Source organism: Armigeres subalbatus, chromosome 2, assembly GCF_024139115.2.
Source record: "Armigeres subalbatus isolate Guangzhou_Male chromosome 2, GZ_Asu_2, whole genome shotgun sequence".
Lineage (NCBI taxonomy): Eukaryota > Metazoa > Arthropoda > Insecta > Diptera > Culicidae > Armigeres > Armigeres subalbatus.
In genome coordinates this window covers 374,124,386-374,145,365 of record NC_085140.1, presented here as the reverse complement: position 1 = coordinate 374,145,365, position 20,980 = coordinate 374,124,386, and the positions used below count along the sequence as shown (strand labels likewise).

At 36.6% G+C, this 20,980-nt stretch overlaps 2 protein-coding genes across 2 annotated transcripts in view; one reads left to right on the top strand and one right to left on the bottom strand.

The window, feature by feature from the left end:
- Positions 1-20,980, bottom strand: part of LOC134213099 (glutathione S-transferase E14-like) — a 29,475-nt gene that overhangs the window by 492 nt on the left and 8,003 nt on the right. Inside the window, exons 2-3 of the mRNA XM_062691701.1 lie at positions 314-471; positions 22-225 (exon numbers count right to left, since the gene is read on the bottom strand). Coding sequence (XP_062547685.1) covers positions 22-225; positions 314-463 — 354 coding nt within the window. The 5' untranslated portion in view covers positions 464-471. The remainder of the gene's footprint in view (positions 1-21; positions 226-313; positions 472-20,980) is intronic.
- Positions 6,328-7,426, top strand: LOC134217252 (glutathione S-transferase 1-like). Its single transcript, XM_062696021.1, has 3 exons — positions 6,328-6,568; positions 6,646-6,694; positions 6,765-7,426. Exons 1-3 carry the CDS (start codon positions 6,417-6,419, stop codon positions 7,314-7,316), a joined length of 753 nt encoding a protein of 250 aa, XP_062552005.1. The 5' UTR covers positions 6,328-6,416; the 3' UTR covers positions 7,317-7,426.

The following is a 20,980-nucleotide window of genomic DNA, read 5'->3' as shown; positions in this document are numbered from 1 at the left end:
AATAGAAAATGTGAAACTTACCATGAGTTCTGCATCTCTTTGAAATAGGACAGCGTTGTTGAAGCAAAGTCGATTGTGCACACGGGCACGCTGCCTCGGGTCGTTCAACGAAAATTCGTCGTCGTTCTGCGCGTATATGTCACACAGATACATCACAATAGCGTGACTATCAGTCAGGACCAGATCATCATGTTTTAGGACAGGTACTGTGTGCAATGGATTTAGCTGGAATTCGACCATATGAACAAAAAATAATACAAAAAAGCATTGGGTAAATTCCATAGGAAAAATGGAAGATTGAGCACAACATTACTTTGACAAAGTCCTTATATAGATGCGCTCCTTCAAAGAGACGAACCAACTTTAAATCGATTTGGTCGTCGATACCCAAAGCTGCAATTGTGAGCAAAACACCGCGGACCGGAGGGCTTACGTCGTCATAGTAGAGCTCTGGATTAGACATGATAAATTCTGAAATTATATAAAGTAACAAGCTTTTATTTATTTAAAATTAATCGATTAATCATTCAATTAATTAAAAAAAATGTAATGATGGAATCCTGAAAATACAAAGAAGCATTGAAAATCAAAGAGTTGTAACTGCAAAAAAAGATGTTGAAGTTTCCAAACAGGTTCAGGTCAATTAGCTCATCTTCACACATGGTCGGGGTTCAGCCAAACCGCACCAAGCGGCTTTTCGACTTGTGATATTTTGATCGTACAAGGACAACGGAAATAGTTTCATATCAATTTAAGCGTACATTTGCAGTAGGATATCCTCAGTTATAGCGTTAAGGGATATCCGATACGATTTGCGATCAATTAGATCTGCTAAACGAAAGTTTTAGCAGAAAAATCGGTAATTTTTCGTTGGCGCTTGGTGCGATTTGGCTGAACCCCGACCACATGTAGGCCGAAACAAACTTTAAGACAGACTGGAAAGCTTTCGAGATTTTCGAGTGAAGATACAATACTTGGTGTGAAACTCATGAATCACGAGCTGTCGCAAATGTACACAGAAGCAAATGTTGTGGTCGTATAAAATATGGCAAACTTCAGTGGGCTGGATACTTAATATAAATGACGGAAAAAAATAATAAACAACAAATTATTCATCAGAAAATTTAATAGAGGCCACGGACTTCGTGGCTGCTCGTGGTGGAATAGATCCGATGTCAGGACACCCTAAACGTTTGAGGAAAATGGTAGAATTCTTCTTTTTTCAATTTGCCACTTACAACGAAAACGGATTCTTTCGAGTGCTTTGGTTTGATTCATGGCATTGTTTGGTAGTACTTGAACTTTCTTTTATACTTAACTAAACTACATACCGAGCTACATACGTTGAAGATCGCTGGAGGCATTTGAGGGTTACTGAAAGGGCTATAGCCCCCACTAGATGTCAGGACTAGTTACGTCAATTGTAGTAGGGCGTCAATGATAGTAGGACCCCGATGAACCCATGCATGGGTTGAGAGGCTCCGTTAAACTTCTAGAAAAAGTTGTACCGATACGAAAGCCTCGAATAGGCTTCAGATAGGGTTATACAGTTTTCGGCTCATCTGGACAAAAGTTCATTTTTTACACTGTTTACCACATAAAATATGAATTCAGGCATTGGTTGACATAGCAAGCTTTTAATTCACATATACCCATTCATCAACAATTTATAAGTATTTTTTAAGTATTAATAGTAATAGTGGACAAGCCCTGTGCGCCGCCGCCGTCAAAAATGAATCGACACGCCGCCGTATGAATATTAACCACGCCGCCGAATATTTTTTAGCACGCCGATGGAATTTTTACTGTTAAGTCTAGAATTATTTCGCACCTGTCGGAAATACATATTTTCAGCCATGACAATTGTCTTTTTACAATTATGCAGCATTTATTTGCATTTCCAATTATATGTCTAAACCCAACAAAATTGAAAGCTGATGAAGGGCTAATTCATTAAAAATTTGCTTAAAGAGTAGTTTATTGAATTGTTTGTTAGGGAACCATTAGATCCCTTGTTGAACAACGTATACTTGGTCAAACAAAACAATATTTGTTCAAACAAAATCCAACTGACATTTAATATTCAGAAAATAAGGGAATTGTTCCTCATGGATTCAAGGAATTGCTCCTAGAACTTCTATGGCAGTTCGTACTAGAATATTTCGGTCTGAAAATATTTCAGAAATATATTTAAAAATTGTTTGGAACCTCGACAATCTTTTTTTGAAATTTTTAATGAACAAATAAGTCTATCCCTAGAATTTCTTCAGAATTTCTTTTAGGAATTCCTTCGAAAATGTCTCCTGTAAGTCCATTCAAGAATTAAAACAAAAATTTCTTCTGAGTTTCAAACCAGGAGTTCCTTTGCGATTTTCTTCGGATATTCCCACAAAAATTCCATCGTGAATTCTTTTTGAAAGTGGAATTTCCTAGTTCCTTGAGAAATTTTCTAGAGAAATTTTCAGGGGAACATATAGAGCTATTTCAGGAATTGAAGGAATTTTCGAGGATATTTTTGTTGGTATTTTATAAAAGAGAGAGCGGGAGATTCTCTGGAATAATTTCCTTATGATATGTCGGAGGAGTTTTCAAGGATATTTCCCGGAAAAAATCTGTAGGGTTTTACGGCGAAGTGCGTGGGAAGTGCTGGGGAGAACTTGGAGGAATTTGTGAAGGAGTTTTTAGAACTTTTTTTTCGGAAGAACTCCTAAACAAATTTCCAGCGAATTAATATCCAGAAGAATTTATTTGTGAATGGCTTTTCGGGAGAATCTTTTGAAAAATTATGGGGTAGGATTTACTGTGTTAATTTTAAAAGAATTCCCAGATGAATGCGCGTCAGATTTTCTAAATCTAGAATTCGCCATTTAATTTTCATAAAAAGTTCTTCAAGAATTCCTGAACAATTTTCCCGGAGAATTCCTGGGATGTGGGTTTAATGAAATGCCATGTGAAATTCGGAAGGAATTCAAAAGAAATATCTGAACAGTTATCGTGCTTATTTTTGTAGAGTTCGCGAAGGAATTTATTAAGTGTTCTTGGTGGAGTTTTTGGAGTAACTCCAGAGAGAATTTCAGGAGAAATTCTTGAGGAACTCGTGGATGAACTTTTTTCGTGAAGGAACTTCGTGGAGGAGCAGAAATTCTTGGAGGAATTTCCAGACGAATTCCTGGAGTAGCTTCCGGAGGAACTTCCGGATAAATCCCTGGAGGAGCTTCCGGAAGAATACCTGAAGGAATTTCTGAATATGTTCTTGGAGAAACTTCCGGAGGAATTCCTAAAGAAACTTCCAAAGGAATTTCTGGAGAAACTTCCGGAGGAATTCCTGGAGAAACTTCCGGAGGAATTCCTGGTGGAACTTCCGGTGGAATTCCTGGTGGAACCTCCGGAGGAATTCCTGGAGGAACCTCCGGAGGAATTCTTGAGGAACTTCCGGAGGAACTCTCGGAGGAATTCATGGAGGAACTTGCAGGGGAATTTCTGGAGGAACTCTCGGAAGAATTCCTGGAGAAACTTCCGGAGGAATTCCTGAAGGAACCTCCGGAGGAATTCCTGAGGAACTTTCGGAGGAATTCCTGAAGGAACTTTCGGAGGAATTCCTGGAGGACCTTCCGGGGAATTCCTGGAGGAACTCTCAGAAGAATTGCTGGAGAAACTTTTGGAGGAATTCCTGGAGAAGCTTCTGGAGGATTTCCTGAGGAAACACCCGGAGGTATTCTTGAAGGAATTTCCGGATTCTATGAGGAACTTTCGGAGCAAATCCTTCCTGGTGGAGTTCACGAAGGAATTTGTTGTAGGATTTCGGAGAATTTCTAATCCATGAAATAAGCTCACGCCGACTCATGCCGCCGCGCCGCCGCTGCCGATTACCAACGGCGTGACACCGCTGCCGCCGATAAATTTTTAATCGCCGCACAGGTCTATAGTGGAAAGGAACTTTTAAACAAAGTTCTATAAAAAATACAATGCTTCAGGTCCATAACACAACCCATTTAAAAACATGAGTCACTGAAGTTGCAAAGTCCTGAAATTGAATAATATATGTAGTGTACTAACTCGTCTTATGACATGTGAGGACAAAATATAAATTAATTTTCTATTGAGTTGTATTGTATTTGCCTTTTACCAATATAATGGGTGGATGATATACGCATCCGCGAAGCCAATTGTTACGAACCCTGGAGAATATAGTGGTTTGCAGAGTTCATAAAAGATTAATGACAGCAATGAACGTGGGACAACCCTTTGGGACACCCTTTTACTGCTATCACACTTATTGATAAGCTTCCATCAAGTTCTGCTGTTTATCTTATTGATTTGTTTTCTCCAATACAGTCAACGATGTAATGACAACTGCAGATATGTGATAAGTTTTTATCACCGCGAGAAGCTTGCTGATCGATTTTTCATTGAGTTTTATCTGTAAGCGGAATTCTTCGCTTGGAAACTAGCGTTATATAACCACCTATAACCAGATACCGGCGGAGTGAAAAAAATTGTCGAAATGGCAACGTATAAAAAGGTATGAAATCGTTAAAAACATCCTGGCATCACTTGAACTTTTCGCATGCTTCTTATGGATGAAAAAAATTAGCAATTTCGCCGATCTCTTTTTTTAGTATTTCTACGGTTAACCAATTCCAATCGTTTCAAATACCGTTCAGGAAGCACAAAACCACCATAGATTATTGATTCGGAAATGCTAATATCATCTTTCAAACTTAGACGTACATGTTCATGATAGAATTAGAGGCGAAAGTATAGTTTTTATAGTTCTGTTAGGATACGGCAGGCATGGGCTAGGAGAACCGTTCTACGCATACTTGTACCAAATTCCAAAAAATACAACTGAGAAAATCGCATGTAAAATAAAACTGCAATTTTCTAACGGGTAGAAAATTAAAGGCGTTCACATCCCCCCGTAACGCTTGGTAGACACCTTTGCGTGGTGTGTTACGGTGTAAGATCTACCACGGTCACATTGTCAGCTACAGGCAAATCCTGACCCAACGAATACCTTCCCCAATATCCAACTCCGTGGTACTTATGAGGGTGTCGCAGAGTCGGGGGCCTCTCGTTAAGTAAGTACTACATAAACACTTCCTTCCCCTTCCAAGTTACGGTGAAGATGGACGTGGCCAGGAGTAGTAATCTTCATGCTTTTGTGATTTTTATCCTAGATTGGAATCAAGGACCACACCACAGATAACAGATATTGAGGCTGGCATCCGAAACGTGTGTAAACATCGGCACCCGTCAATTCAAATGTATTTTAAATTGGGACCGCGTTTAGCAATCGATTGGAGATGGCGCAAGGATCAATGTTATTGAAAACGCAGCCCGAATGTGGCTGTCAAATCCATTGGCTGCGTTCGACGGTTGTTAATCAGCTGCGTCCTTATGTACTGACGCAATCAGTTGAGTAGATGGCAGTAGTGGGCCAACGTATATCAATTCAAAAGTTTACACAGGATTTTCAATAAAATTTGTTCTAGCCTAAATATCTGTTATCTGTGACCACACCCACCTTGATTTCTGATAGCAATCTGAATAAGGGTTTCAAAAGAAAAACATGAGTATCACTCTCAGAGTATCACTAGTGTCCAATCTACGAAGTACAACGTAACTATGCTATGCTATGCTAACGGGTAGAAAATTAAAGGCGTTCACATCACTAGACTAATGTGAGTGCTCTATTCTATTGAAATCATTCATATTTTGAATATATAATTATAATTTACGGTCTAAATCACGGAAATAGTTTAGAGGGCCCCTTATGCTGAGAAATATAGCCTTTGTTTGCAGATTTCTACACATATTAGTCCCGATTTCTCATTTTCTCATTTTCCGATCAAAGTTCGTATTTTTAATGTTTTCGAAAAATATGGATGAGTATAGACCGCAACGTGATAAAAACTTGCAATTTCCAAAAACGAACATGGGACAATTATACGTAGAAGGGCAGTGTACGTCTAAGTTTGGAAGATGATATTAGCATTTCCTTTCCATAACATTGTAAATCGTTTAACAGAAGTTAAAAATTTGAAGCTTAAAAGATTTTTTTTTTCGTTTTCAAAAGGAGTGGGAGTTGCTAACGGAAGGATTAATAAAATTATCCCGAACTGCGATACGAACGCTCTAGTCGTTACCACGCAGGCATAGAACGGCAAACCAAATTGTCAAATATTTCAGATTCCAATTGAATTCTGAATAATACTTACTCATCATACCTACTGCATTCATTGCTTTAATTGAGTAAGTATACCTATATAGATGTAGCCACCATCGTATTCCCTATAATTATTGCATCAACAACGTTATGTGATGCAACGAGTATCATTTCGCAAATTGAATCCCATCATCCCGGTACAGCCTACAACATTTACGCATCTATTGCTAACTGACTGACAGAAACGATGTTCAGTTTCGCATACGTTTTACTACCAGCTAGTTGGAAGACGGAGTCGATCGGTATGGGCGTAATCAAACTATACGGTTTCCACATCAGCCCACCCGTCCGAACGGTTCAGCTAACCGCGAAAGCTCTTGGCCTTGATCTCGAATTTCAGTGAGTGTCATATTTCTTCCGTTTCCACCTATTTATGGTTCAATAAAAGTCATCCCCTTTCCTATATTTCACTCTAGCACCGTCAACGTGTTGAATGAAGAGCACCTAACCGACGAGTTCAAAAAGGTTGCAACCCACAGACTACCAAGTTTCGGTTTCGATTTCGTTAATTATACCTCAATTTCATATATTACAGCTGAACCCCCAGCATACAGTTCCAGTTATCAATGACGATGGGTTTGTGGTGATCGACAGTCATGCTATCGCCATCTACTTGGTATCGAAGTACGCCCCCAATAGTGGTCTCTACCCATCCGACATCAAGCAGCAAGCTCGTATCAATTCCATTTTACACTTCGAGTCCGGAGTTTTGTTCCCTAGACTGCGATGGATCGGCGAATCTCTTCTGGAGGCTTGCGAGTGGGCCGATGTTCCCCAGGAACGCATTGACTATGCATTGAAGTCCGTTGAGCTGTTGGAAGCTTTGTTGGGGGACGACCCGTACATGGCAGGAGGGCACGTGACCTTGGCCGATATTAGTTGCGTGACTTCGTTTTCTAGTTTGGAACATATGCTGAAGATCGAGCGCAATAACTATCCGAAGGTGTACGCTTGGTATGAGCGGATGAAGCAAATTGATGGATTTGAAGAATTCGTTAAGAAAATTGTTGATCAGCTGGATGGAGTAATTCAGGGTGTTTTCGAAAGTAATAAGGAGAAACGGAGTAGTGGCAATTTGTTAAACTAACACAAATATTTAAAAAAAATGTCACAGGATCAAGGGTAATTGAATTCTATATAAAATATCAGAATATCGTTTGGAATAAAACATAAATAAAACAAGAACATATTATTGTACTGCAATATTGAAGTACTACTAAATACCTTACGTTGTGAATATTTACAACCGTATCTTCTTCCTCTTATTGGCATTACATCCCCCACTGCGACATTGCCGCCTCGCTGCTTATTGTTCATTTAGCACTTTCACATTTATTAACCGCGAGGTTTCTAAGCCAAGTTACCATTTTTATGCCCAGGGAAGTCGAGACAATTTGCAAACCGATAATTGCCTAGACCGGCACCGGGAATCGAACCCAGCCACCCTCAGCGTTGTCTTGCTTTATAGTCGCGCATCTTACCGCTAGGATAAGGAGGACCCCAGTGTACATAGCTGAGATATCGGTTAAACTTTTCCAAGGTTCTTCTTCTTCTATGGATCAGCATTACCATTGGAACCTAGCCTGCTTTTCAACTTGGCATTCTATTAGCATTTCCTCAGTTATTATTTGAAGGTTTTTCTATGCCCACGATTGCATGAGTAGGGTTTCTCACCCCATTCCCGGCCTAACATGCGCACGACTGCATTATTTAATTGATATTTATGACTAGGGGCAACTTTTCTGAATTTTGTGGGCCGTGTAATATTGCGATGGGGTTCACCTCTGCTTCAAAAATAGTTATTCTTGCTAAGCACCGCTTGAAAAAGCTTTTATTTGATTTAAATTAACATGGTGCAGCACTCATTTCAGTCATAGGCGATTGCTTATCCGGCATACCCCAAATCTCCTCGGCATACGCAATATTTTACTCAATCTCTCAACATCTTACTCTCATTCTCTCTCTCGGGACGGTAGAAAATGTTACGTAAACAAAAATATGCACGTTCCACGACAACAAGATGCCAGATGGTATTATTCATAATCATTTTTATTTGGTTAAGAAGATATATTTACTCATCCAAATTTCTTCCAAACACTTAAAAACAATATCTTTTCCACCTTTTGAAATCGAGAGAATTATAAATAACATGATAGCTTCAACGTATTAGACAGTTTTCCTATTAACGATGAAGGATTATCTTCATACTAAAATAAGACTTATGGCCTTTTGGCAGCACTGTACAGCTAGAAGTTCTTGAGCCGAGGTGATTTTTTGTTCGGTTTGAGGATACATTTTTAAATGTATTCCAATATGTTTATATAAAATCTAGTGATACGAACAATTACAAAAGATTAAAGTGCGTGAGTTTAGCATTATTGTGTGGTGATAAACAGCCTGAAGCAACGGTTGTATCGAGCACTGTGACGATTTTCAGGTAGGTGTTTATTTGATGATACCGTTTTGTAAAAGTGGAAAGAATCACTTCGGCTCAGTGGTGTTGCAACGAAGAGCACAAGTTTGAAATCTACTTTTTTTTTCTATGATTGGATCGATTAGGAGTGAAATAAATGGTTGAAAAATATTGAGTATTGTGCGAGATAAACAGGAGACTTTTTTAAAATGATCAATCATAAACCTACGGCTACTAAACAGTATAAATCATTAGCTTTCTGTGCAGTGAGCCGGGAATGGGGTCCATAGGCCCAAGTAGTGATTTACCCTATGTATTTCGTGTGGCGAGTACAATGGATACACTATGCCCAGGGAGTGAAACATGTTTCTCACCCATATGCGCGGCCACTGGATTAACAAATTATATAGGATTTCAAGAGATTTTTTCGGACACTCTCAGCTAAGTTATAAAACTCCCTATGACTATTAGGACCATCATTACATTTCCAGTGTTTATAGAACATTTCTAAAAAGCATGCCTTCAAACATTTTTACGAAATTCCAGAAGTGATTATGGATCCTTGTAAATTTTATAAAATATTGGATTATTTCAAGCAATAGCTTAGCTTATTGACTGTACCCATCGTAGTTGCTAGTCGTGATTGACCGAGAACCAACAAATAATACACAGCTCACCAATTGAATAGTTTTCTCGGGAATAGAAAGCTATTTTCGCTGTACATGCTTCGGAGTTTCTTTAATTTAAGACCAATAACGATGCCAGCCACGTTCTCACAGTCAATTAGGATAAGGGGAGGAAATTAGTTTGAAACTCATTGCTACAAGAGATAGAAGAATCTCCATGAGCGCACTGGTAAGGAATAGTATGTTAGTTGGGAAGGAATATATTGGTAAGCTACTAATTATTTCATTTGATCGACGCCATATTCATGATGATGCAAAAACGGAAAAGCAACACGTGTCTTACGTATTTTCCCGAAGACTGATTCGATATGTTAACTACTTCGCGACGACTAAAACACGCACTGCACAACGTTTGCTCGATGGCTACTCCAAAAAAAACACGCACTGGACTGATTAACTTTAGGGGGCGGACACATATTACGTAAGCAATTTTTCCCCCCCTGTAAGATTGTTTTCATACAAATGATTTTTTATTTATATCGTGCGTAAGAAAACGACAGACCCCACCTCCCCCATAAATGCTTACGTAATATATGTACGGCCCCTGTGTCGGCCGCGCAATGCATGACATAATATTTCGGAAGATTGCACGATCGTTTTCATATTGGATGATTTCAAGCAATAATCACTAGCTTCTAGAAATACGAACTTCTAGAAATTTTCAAAAAATTCACTGTTATACATTAGTAAACTACGGTACTATTGACGGGTTTTCAGAAATCTCAAGAACAAAGTTACTCGGAATTTCAGACTTTTTTCTTTCTAACTTCTAAAATTTCTTGCAAACGTAGATATTAGGGTGGGACAAAATTTTATTTTCACTTCCTGCATGATTTTTGCACACCTCTTGGGTCCTATAATGCTTGTGCGCAATTTCAGATCAATCGGTGAAACTATATTTTAGCGCCGGCGATTTTAATTTTCCATAGGATTTACTATGGAGAAATTTTCCTTTACAAAGAAAAAATCCCCAAGGTGTCCCATTATTCTCTAACGATAAATCGATCCATCCACATCATAGGAAATTTCACCAGCAAACTTTCATTGGAAGACCGCCAAGTGATCCGACGCTCGTGAAAAATGTTATTTACATAAAACTAATTGCTGTATGAACGCAAGGCTCATTGTACTTTTTGTTCCAGCATCACTGCCGTCTGCTGCTTGCTGTTGTTTGTACGAGGCTAGGATAGGGTGTGGCAACTCAATTTTGACTGCCATGTTGTTTCCTCAGGCGATTGCTTCAACGAGGTGGTGGCCAGTGTATCCAAATATTTTTTATGCAAAATCCTCCAAATAATTTGTTATTAAATTTGATGTTTTCTCGTCAATTTCTTTCATCATTCATCGTAAAAGATGGTACAAACTAACGGAAACAAGTTTTTACGTGGAATTAGATGCGTTTCAGAGTGAAAATGGTTAAAATGTGGTCAATGATGCTTCAAAACGTGTTTTAAATAAGCATAAAATTTGAGAATCATGCATGCATCATTTGCAGTCTAGCATAAATTCAATTTGCCCAAAAAAATCCAAAAATAAACTTTTGAATTTTGTCGTAAATTTCAATTTAATTACCCAGCAACACGGCCAAGGTAACAACAAGCTGCCCTTTTAAAAATGTGATACCGCCGATCGAAGTAATCGATTGTCATTTTCACCCAATCAGCAACCGGTACGATTTTGACAGAAAATCGGTACGATTTTTAATGACTAATTGGCACATCCTATCCTAGGTACGAGGCACCACTTTGCGTGGAGGATTCGATTAGCATGAATGAAAAGCGGGTTACTAGGGATACATTTATTGGCCTTGCTGTTTGAGTCTTCGTCCTTCTAGGTAGAAGAAATTCAACCAAATTTCAATGAAGGTGTGATTAAAAGAGGCATGTAACGCGCACTTTCCACACGCAATACAACGAAGCGACTATAGATGCAAGATATAGGTTGGGGCCTCTCATTCTCGACGTCAATAGTTCGAAGCTGGTCTGAGTGGGATTTTTTTTGGTACTGGTAATCTTTTTGATATTTATATTTATATTCCCAACATCTAATTTTCTAGAAGATTTCCAGTATTTCTAAAAGATTTAGATGAGATACACAAGATTTTAAATGTATTTTCATGCACATATTTGGAGCATGCAAATAGACGCAATATCTAATCGATCTTATTGTTCCTTTAAATCGAATTAAATTCAAACCGTGCCTGCTTGTACAACTCAGTCAAATTTAATTGAATATCAAATGTTAATTCGTTTGATGGAATTAGCAGCAATTTTACAAGTCGTTGAATTTTCAAAACTGTGTACTGCTGTGTACTTGTGATTCTGATTTCCGAAGAGAATAATTTAGTGAACTTGCTCTAATGCGTTGATACTTGATTGGCATGCCGATTATTCAAATCGAAGACTACCGGGTTAGAGACACTTTTTGTAAAGTTGTGTATTTTCTAAATTGTGAAATAGTTTAGGAGATTCCTAGATTTGTTTTGCCTCGAGATGGAAATCTCTTTAATACAGATTATAGAAAAAATCTAGATTGTATGAGAGATGACAGGGTGTCGACTACCTGGAAAAACCTGGAAAGTCAGGGAAAGTCAGGGAATTTCAATTTGGACCTGGAATGTCAGGGAAAGTCAGGGAATTTTGATTGGGGTCAGGGAAAAAATCACAAAACTGTAATAATAAAAATTCATATTGATTTAAAAAAAATCAAGCTGTGAAGCATGTTTTATTTTTTCGTGTGACCCGTTGGCAGTCTCGACGAAAGTCTACTTCGGGCATATTCCATGTTCCTCATGGTAATCTAATTTGCCTCTATTAATCTATTTTAGATCAATAACAGAGGTTGCTCAAATGGTCACTGTTCAGGCCTGATCCAAATAGCTTTTATGAAAAGTCCCTCCTTATAATTTATTATTTAAATTTATAAAAATCACATGGATAAAGAAAAAAAATCCATATTTAGTTTTAGTGGTTTTGTGTCAGTGTAATTTTTTATTTTTTCTGCAGTTTCTTCATTAGTGGCGTTACTCCATACTCCACAATCATAGACGCTCTCCTAGAAAATTTAAAGTAATTTGATATAAATTGACAGAATCAAGAAGATCACATCAATCAGACGGTTTCAAAATAACTCTTCAAAACTTTTCAACAATGTTTGTATTATCTACAGAAGACAAAGGCAATGATACGTTCAATTATATTTGCAACCGTGAGATACTTGTTGTGAACTTTTTAAACTGCGACTATTTGCATATTTACTCTACAAGCAAAATTGTAGTCATGTTAACAGATGGCTATGTTTATCTCTATACATTGCCTTCTTATATTTTTTTAAACCAAAAACATTATTAAAAACCGGCAATGTTTCAGTATTACATTCGCTGCTTTGATTTTTTGTAGATTTATAAGAGTGATTTTGTATGTGTAACATTAGTTCATCACTAAACATCACTTTTGATGTTTACAAAACAATTTTATCAGAAAATATTCTGGTTGATGTTTGAGAATTTTGTCCAGAAATTACTTCAGTGAGATACACTGGATTCTGTTTTTACACGATTTACATTTTCTCAATTTTTAATTCATTCTAAATGTTTAACGCATAATAATAACCATGTGATTTTTCTTTGAATTATTTAGAATTTTTTTAAACATGTTGCAAAGACTTTGGTGGCAAATTGAAGTCGAACGATCAAAATTACCAGCGAAAAAAATCGTTTGAAAACAGAATCCTGTGTACTTTGGAATATCTTCTAAAGATAATTATAATTATTTTTTTCTCAAAATTTTCCAAATTACTTCAAAATTCTCCCTGAAAAATAATTTTTTTTTTTTTTTTTTCAAAAACTCTACTTCAAAAAATTTAATAGATTGTATTGTATTTACTCAAATTAGAATGTATTTCTGGAGGGATTCATACAAAAAATATGCCAAGGAATCTTCAAACATTTTTCCACGAGTTCTTCCAAAAATTCCATTAGATATTTCTTATGAAGTTTCATCGCTTGTTGTAGTTGTTGAAAAAGAGTCTAACATCGAGTTGATAGTAATTGAACTTTCTTGAAAAAATAAACAATGCTGTAATTCTAAAACGATTGATCCACTTTGGAAGTTTTGGCAAATAACTAAAACTCGATAAAATAAATGGAATACATGTAGCTCTCCCTAGAATTTGAGGCTAGTTATGGCACTTATTCCACCTTATTCTCCGAAGGACCTGAGCATATTTAAACCAAAATATTCAAAGTATCGCAGTGGTTATGATGTTTTCCTGGACTTATTGTAAGTGCTGAATGGATTTGTGTGAGATTGTAGGAATTGAATTCTTGAATATCTGTAAGATTGCAAGCAGTAAGTGATAACATTTCGGGAGCTCTGCGCATTTACTAGAATCTTTGTGAACGACCAGAATTACCTACCATTTATTACAAAACCTTAATGTTCTGCTTCTATAAGTGAATAGGCTTCCAATATCTCAGGAGCTCGCTTTGTCTTTAAGGATTTAAACATGCAGGGATTTTCATATGCTTAAGAATTTAAAAAAAAAATCATACCTGGAATTTTTCGAGAAATTACTGGAAAGTCAGGGAAAGTCAGGGAATTTTATTTTCAAATTTGAGTCGACACCCTGGATGATTTTCACATCAAAATTAACATCACATCCCATTTTAAATTAACGTCACAACATGGATATTCAATTAAACAAATTTAGCAAAGAAATCAATTATATAATTCTGCAACTATTATCAACATCATTGGGGCTATTTTAAGCCTGTTGATGGAAAAAAATAAATATATAAATAAACCAAAAAATTAAATTATAACGATCTTATAGAAATGGATAATATATTTTCCCATAGAAAATAATTTAAAAGCACTTAAAATGAATCTATTTGAAAGGTTGTTTTGAAATGGCTCTTTTGTCTCAAGTATATTAATAAATAAGTGATTTTTTTATTTTGGTTTAAAACATATTTATTAAATCTATTTTATGTCACATTCCTACATATGAACTCAAAATATTCGTGTTAACTAAATATACACCCAACCGGCGGCTGTTAGATTTTCTAACAAATTCTGTATAAAGAACTGAACCTGTATAAGAACTGGGCATATGCGAAATTGTTAGCTTCTTATACAAAAAATGTTTGAACAAATATTTTTAGACAAGCTTACAAAATTGTTAGATTCTTATACAATACATGTATAAGAATCTAACAATTTCGCATATGCCCAGTTCTTATACAGGTTTTGGTAGATTCTTATACAGAATTGTTAGAAAATCTAACAACCGCCGGTTGAGTGTATAAATCATCACTTCGTCATTAAAAAAATACACGGCTGACAGAATAGTTTGTATGAAAGTCAAAGAAATACCCTCTGAAGAAAAAGAAAATTAGTTATAATTCAAGTCTTTGATTTGAATTATTGGCATATCAATCAAATATCATAGAAGCATAGCAACAACATTAAATTATTCTCTTCTGAAATCAAATCACAAGAATCATATCTCAGTCTTTTAGAAATACAAGAAAGCTTCTCGAAAGTAAGAATATGGAAATATAAAGAATTTCTTAAAGAATACCAGTATCGAAAAAAAAAATCCAGCTCAGACCAGCTTCGAACTATTGACGTCGAGAATGAGAGGCCCCAACCTATACCTCGCATCTATAGTCGCTTCGTTGTATTGTGTGTGGAAAGTGTGCGTTCCATGCCTCTTTTTAATCACACCTTCATTGAAATTTGGTTGAATTTCTTCTACCTAGAAGGACGAAGACTCAAACAGCAAGGCCAATAAACGTTTCCCTAGTAACCCGCTTTTCATTCATGCTAAGCGAATCCTCCACGCAAAGTGGTGCCTCGTACAAACAACAGCAAGCAGCAGACGGCAGTGATGCTGGAACAAAAAGTACAATGAGCCTTGCGTTCATACAGCAATTAGTTTTATGTAAATAACATTTTTCACGAGCGTCGGATCACTTTGCGGTCTTCCAATGAAAGTTTGCTGGTGAAATTTCCTATGATGTAGTTGGATCGATTTATCGTTAGAGAATAATGGGACACCTTGGGGATTTTTTCTTTGTAAAGGTAAATTTCCCCATAGTAAATCCTATGGAAAATTAAAATCGCCGGCGCTAAAATATAGGTTCACCGATTGATCTGAAATTTCGCACAAGCAATGTTAGACCCAAAAGGCTTCTGAAAAATATGAGCGAACGAAAATTTATTTTTTTCATATATCCATTAGGGTGGGACAAAATTTTATTTTCACTTCCTGCATGGTTTTCGCATGCCTTTTGGGTCCTATAATGCTTGTGCGAAATTTCAGATCAATCGGTGAAACTATATTTTAGCGCCGGCGATTTTAATTTTCCATAGGATTTACTATGGGAAAATTTATCTTTACAAAGAAAAAATCCCCAAGGTGTCCCATTATTCTCTAACGATAAATCGTTCCAACTACATCATAGGAAATTTTACCAGCAAACTTTCATTGGAAGACCGCAAAGTGATCCGACGTTCGTGAAAAATGTTATTTACATAAAACTAATTGCTATATGAACGCAAGGCTCATTGTACTTTTTGTTCCAGCATCACTGCCGTCTGCTGCTGGCTGTTGTTTGTATGAGGCACCACTTTGCGTGGAGGATTCGCTTAGCATGAATGAAAAGCGGGTTACTAGGGATACGTTTATTGGCCTTGCTGTTTGAGTCTTCGTCCTTCAAGGTAGAAGAAATTCAACCAAATTTCAATGAAGGTGTGATTAACAAAAAGAGGAATGTAACGCACACTTTCCACGTACAATGCAGCGACTATAGATGCGAGGTCATGGTTGGGGCCTTTCATTCTCGACGTCAATAGTTCGAAGCTGGTCTGAACGGGGATTTTTTTGGTACTGGTAATCTTTTTGATATTTATATTTATATTCCAAAATTTAAATTTTCGAGAAGATTTAGATAAGATACACAGATAAAAATATGTTGGGATTTTAAATGTATTTTCATGCACATATTTGGAGCATGCAAATACAGTTAAACCTCCATGAGTCGATGTTCTATGACTCGATATCGACTCATAGAAGCAAATTATTCCATATTAAAAAATATTTTCTGGGTTACTACGATAGTCCCTTCAAACAGCATCACAAGGTTTGTGTATTCCACATCTCGATATTTCCTTGAGTCGATGGTCCCTTCAATATCGACTCATGGAGGTTTTACTGTAGACATATCTAATCGATCTTATTTTTCCTTTAAATCGAATGAAATTCTGTGCCTGCTTGTAAAACTCAGTCAAATTTAATTGAATACCAAATGTTAATTCGTTTGATGGAATTAGCAGCAATTTTACAAGTCGTTGAATTTTCAAAACTATTTGCTGTGTACTTGTGATACTGATTTCCGAAGAGAATAATTTAATGAACTTGCTCTGCTGCGTTGATACTTGATTGACATGCCGATTATTCAAATCAAAGACTACCGGGTTACAGACACTTTTTGTAAAGTTGTGTACAGTCAAACCTCCATGAGTCGATGTTCTATGACTCGATATCGACTCGTGGAAGCAAATTATGCCATAGTAAAAAATATTTTATGGGTTGCTGTGATGGTTCCTTCAAACAGCTTTCCAAGAATTTTCTATTCCACATCTCGATATTTCCATGAGTCGATGGTTCCTTCAATATCGACTCATAGAGGTTTTACTGTATTTTCTAAATTGTGAAATAGTTTAGGAGATTCCTAGATTTGCTTTGCCTCGAGTTGGAAATCTCTTTAATAAAGATTATAGAAAAAATCTAGATTCTAAGTAAAATTTACATCACATCCCATTTTAAATCAACGTCACATCACGGATATTTAATCAAACAAATTTAGCAAAGAAATCAATTATATAATTCTGCAACTATTACCAACATCATTGGGGCTATTTTAAGCCTGTTGATGGAAAAGAATAAATAAATAAATAAACTAAAAAATTAAATTATAACGATCTTATAGATATTATATATTATCCATTATATATGTTTCCATAGAAAATAATTTGATAGCACATAAAATGAATCTATTTGAAAGGTTGTTTTGAGATGGCTCTTTTGTCTCAAGTTTATTAATAAATAAGTGATTTTTTAAATTTTGGTTTAAAGCATATTTATTAAATCTATTTTATGTCACATTCCTTCATTTGAACTCAAAATATTCGTGTACAACATCAACGGTCAGAACTGTTTGTACAGTAGTTCATGATTTTAAGATATAACTATTAACTATCAACATCATTACTGTTTAGATGTAAACTAAATAAATAAATCATCACTTCATAATTTAAAAAAAATACACGGCTGACAGAATAGTTTGTATGAAAATAGAAAATTATTTATAATTCAAGTCTTTGATTTGAATTATTGGCATATCGATCAAATTACAAAGAAGCAAACCAACTTCATTAAATTATTCTCTTCTGAAATCAGTATCACAAGAATCATATCTCAGTCTTTTACAAATACCAGAGAGCTTCTCGAAAGTAAGAATATGGAAATATAAAGAATTTTCTAAAGAATACCAGAATCGAAAAAAAAATTTCCACTCAGACCAGCTTCGAACTATTGACGTCGAGAATGAAAGGCGTCAACCTATACCTCGCATCTATAGTCGCTTCGTTGCATTGTATGTGGAAAGTGTACGTTACATTCCTCTTTTTGTTAATCACACCTTCATTGAAATTTGGTTGAATTTCTTCTACCTAGAAGGACGGAGACTTAAACAGCAAGGCCAAACGTATCCCTACACGGTAATACTGGAATACTCATTTTAGGAGTATTTTTTAATCACTTTTGAGAATATTGTCTATACGTCAAATTATGCGTACTTTTAGATATTGGCGGGGGAGTATTTTTTACGCTTTTCGTGGAACGCAAATAGAATTCGAAAATGCGTAAAAAGCAGTATTTTGAAGAAAAGAAAATTTTAAAACCAAACATAACCAAATTAGTTTTCTGTCACCGGCGGCGCAGTGAGTGCGAAAGCATAAAAAATATTTTAATAAAAAAACAACTAGTGAAAACGTAAAAATAACGCTGGAAAGACAATGAATTATTGGCAGTGGCTGATTTTCTACTCGCCGCAGCCACATCCAGGCGCTATAGTATATGCACAAAATAGCCAGCAAGAGTTAACCGCCAGAAATTTGTATGGCGAAAGACATCTAACGCTGCTTTTCTCAAAATTAGGAACTTTTCATGAACAACTATTTGGTACCGGTTATGAGGGATGGTGTCCGCTACTACGCATACCAAATATTTTTTCGATTAAATTGCTTAATTTTGAGAAATCGAACCTTAGATGCCTTTCGCCATACTGATTTCAGAAAGTTAACTCCTTGTGTGCCGCTGTAAGCACGCTCAAAGCAGTCGATTCATTAGAAATTGCCAACAAGGTGAGTTGCTTTTGAATTCGGAGAATACGTCTGAGAATAAAATAGATATTTCGATTTATGCTTCTTTTTGCAGCTTGATTGACCCCGTGCCTGCGTCGAATACTAATTCCAGCGCATCCATGTATAGCTGAAGCCAAGAGAAGCAGCTCCGGCTGGAGATCAAGGCTTTTAAAGAACGTTATCGAGATGCAGGAGGAGGAAGATCGGAAAGCCCATTTGGGCCCGGAAGTTTTGGATCTGGTGGAAGTGTTCGAATCCCTCCACGTTGTAAACGAGCAACATTCGTATGCTGCAGGAAGCGATGAGCAAACTGCCAGAGGAGGATGCTTGCTGTACCTTCCGGACAGCAATAAAAGTATGTTAAACACCAAATTGGGTAATAATCTTTTTATTTGAATAAATATGATGCATTCAAGTTTTGTAGTTCATTATTATTACCTGAAAATAAAGAAATAGTCTCCACTCTTCGAAACAAACAATTCATAATAATAAGGGGTAAAAAGTATACATTCCTACCTTTGTTAATAGGAGTAAAAAATATGCATTTTTTACTTTGAGGAAAGGAGTAAAAAGTATGCATCGTTTGACGTATAGGCAAAATACTCATAAATGAGTAAACGAATTATACTCCTTTTATGCGTAGTTTCACTTTTCCAGGATTATGCGTACTTTAAAGTCATAAAAGAGTATATTCTGGTTACCGTGTAGTAACCCACTTTTCATTCATGCTAAGCAAATCCTCCACGCAAAGTGGTGCCTCGTACAAACAACAGCAAGCAGCAGACGGCAGTGATGCTGGAACAAAAAGTACAATGAGCCTTGCGTTCATACAGCAATTAGTTTTATGTAAATAACATTTTTCACGAGCGTCGGATCACTTTGCGGTCTTCCAATGAAAGTTTGCTGGTAAAATTTCCTATGATGTAGTTGGATCGATTTATCGTTAGAGAATAATGGGATACCTAAGGGATTTTTTCTTTGTAAAGATAAATTTTCCCATAGTAAATCCTATGGAAAATTAAAATCGCCGGCGCTAAAATATAGTTTCACCAATTGATCTGAAACTTCGCACAAGCATTGTAAGACCCTAAAGGCTTCTGAAAAATATGAGGGAACGAAAATTTATTTTTTTCATATATCCATGTCCCAGGCTAATATCCATGTCCCAGGCTAGTAGATATATTTGTGATTTTCCAATAAACTTTTAAAAGCTTTCAGAATTCTTCTTTTCATAGGCCTACTACCAGGCATCCGGATGTTCTACAATCATCATAAACTGCCTCATATTCGCATATTTCTGCGATTATTCTCTAATATCCTTGTCTAGTTTCTCAATTTTTGGAGATGAGCTCAGCAGTCTAGTGACTATCGCTTCTGCCTTATAGACAGGAGGTCTGTCGTAGACTACATCAATTTTCTAAGTTAACGAAAGTTAACGAGTTAACGAAATACTGGTAAAATGGGGTTGAATCTTGTAACTTTCTCCAAGCTAAATAGGGTTGGATCGGGACTGGAACGCAACATGACTATGACCGAACCAAGTCCAATAATCTTTTTTTTTCCTGAATACAGTTAGAACGACTACAGTGCGCAACTAACCAAGCTCTCATAGTTCATTAAAATGACATTATTAGGTTGTTTATTTATGGCGCATAAATGAGAGACGCATGCTATGATGCAAAGTAAAGCGTTGCTTCAGTCGATTGATTTTCCGAGCGTCAAATGCCAAAGTTGTTAGGAGGCAACCCCTATAGCAAGCCGTCCCCATCTACATCACCAATAGTGTAGGTGCTATTATCATTCTCACCAGTTGACAGTTCATTTTATATTATGTTCTTTTGTATTAATTATAACAGATAACCTTGTAATAACAAGATCGCGTGTTTTAGTTTCTTCCGTAATTTCGTGTTTTATTCCGGTTTATTCCGAGGCCATCCGAAAACCATTTCAGGTTTTGGTCCCAGAACGTTTTCGGTATATCGGTCGAAGTGGTTCGCGTGATGGAGGAGAAACCGGAACGTATGTTTTTGCCTCTGTTTGATGGCACAAATTTTTCCGCCTGGAAGTTCAGGATGATTATTCTTCTGGAAGAACACGAGCTCGTCGAGTGTGTTAGGACGAATGCCAATGAGATGGATGAACTGACGGATGCACCAGGGGATACAGCCGAAATCAAGAAGAGGAAAGAAGTGGAACGGCAGAAACGGTCTAAGCTCGACAG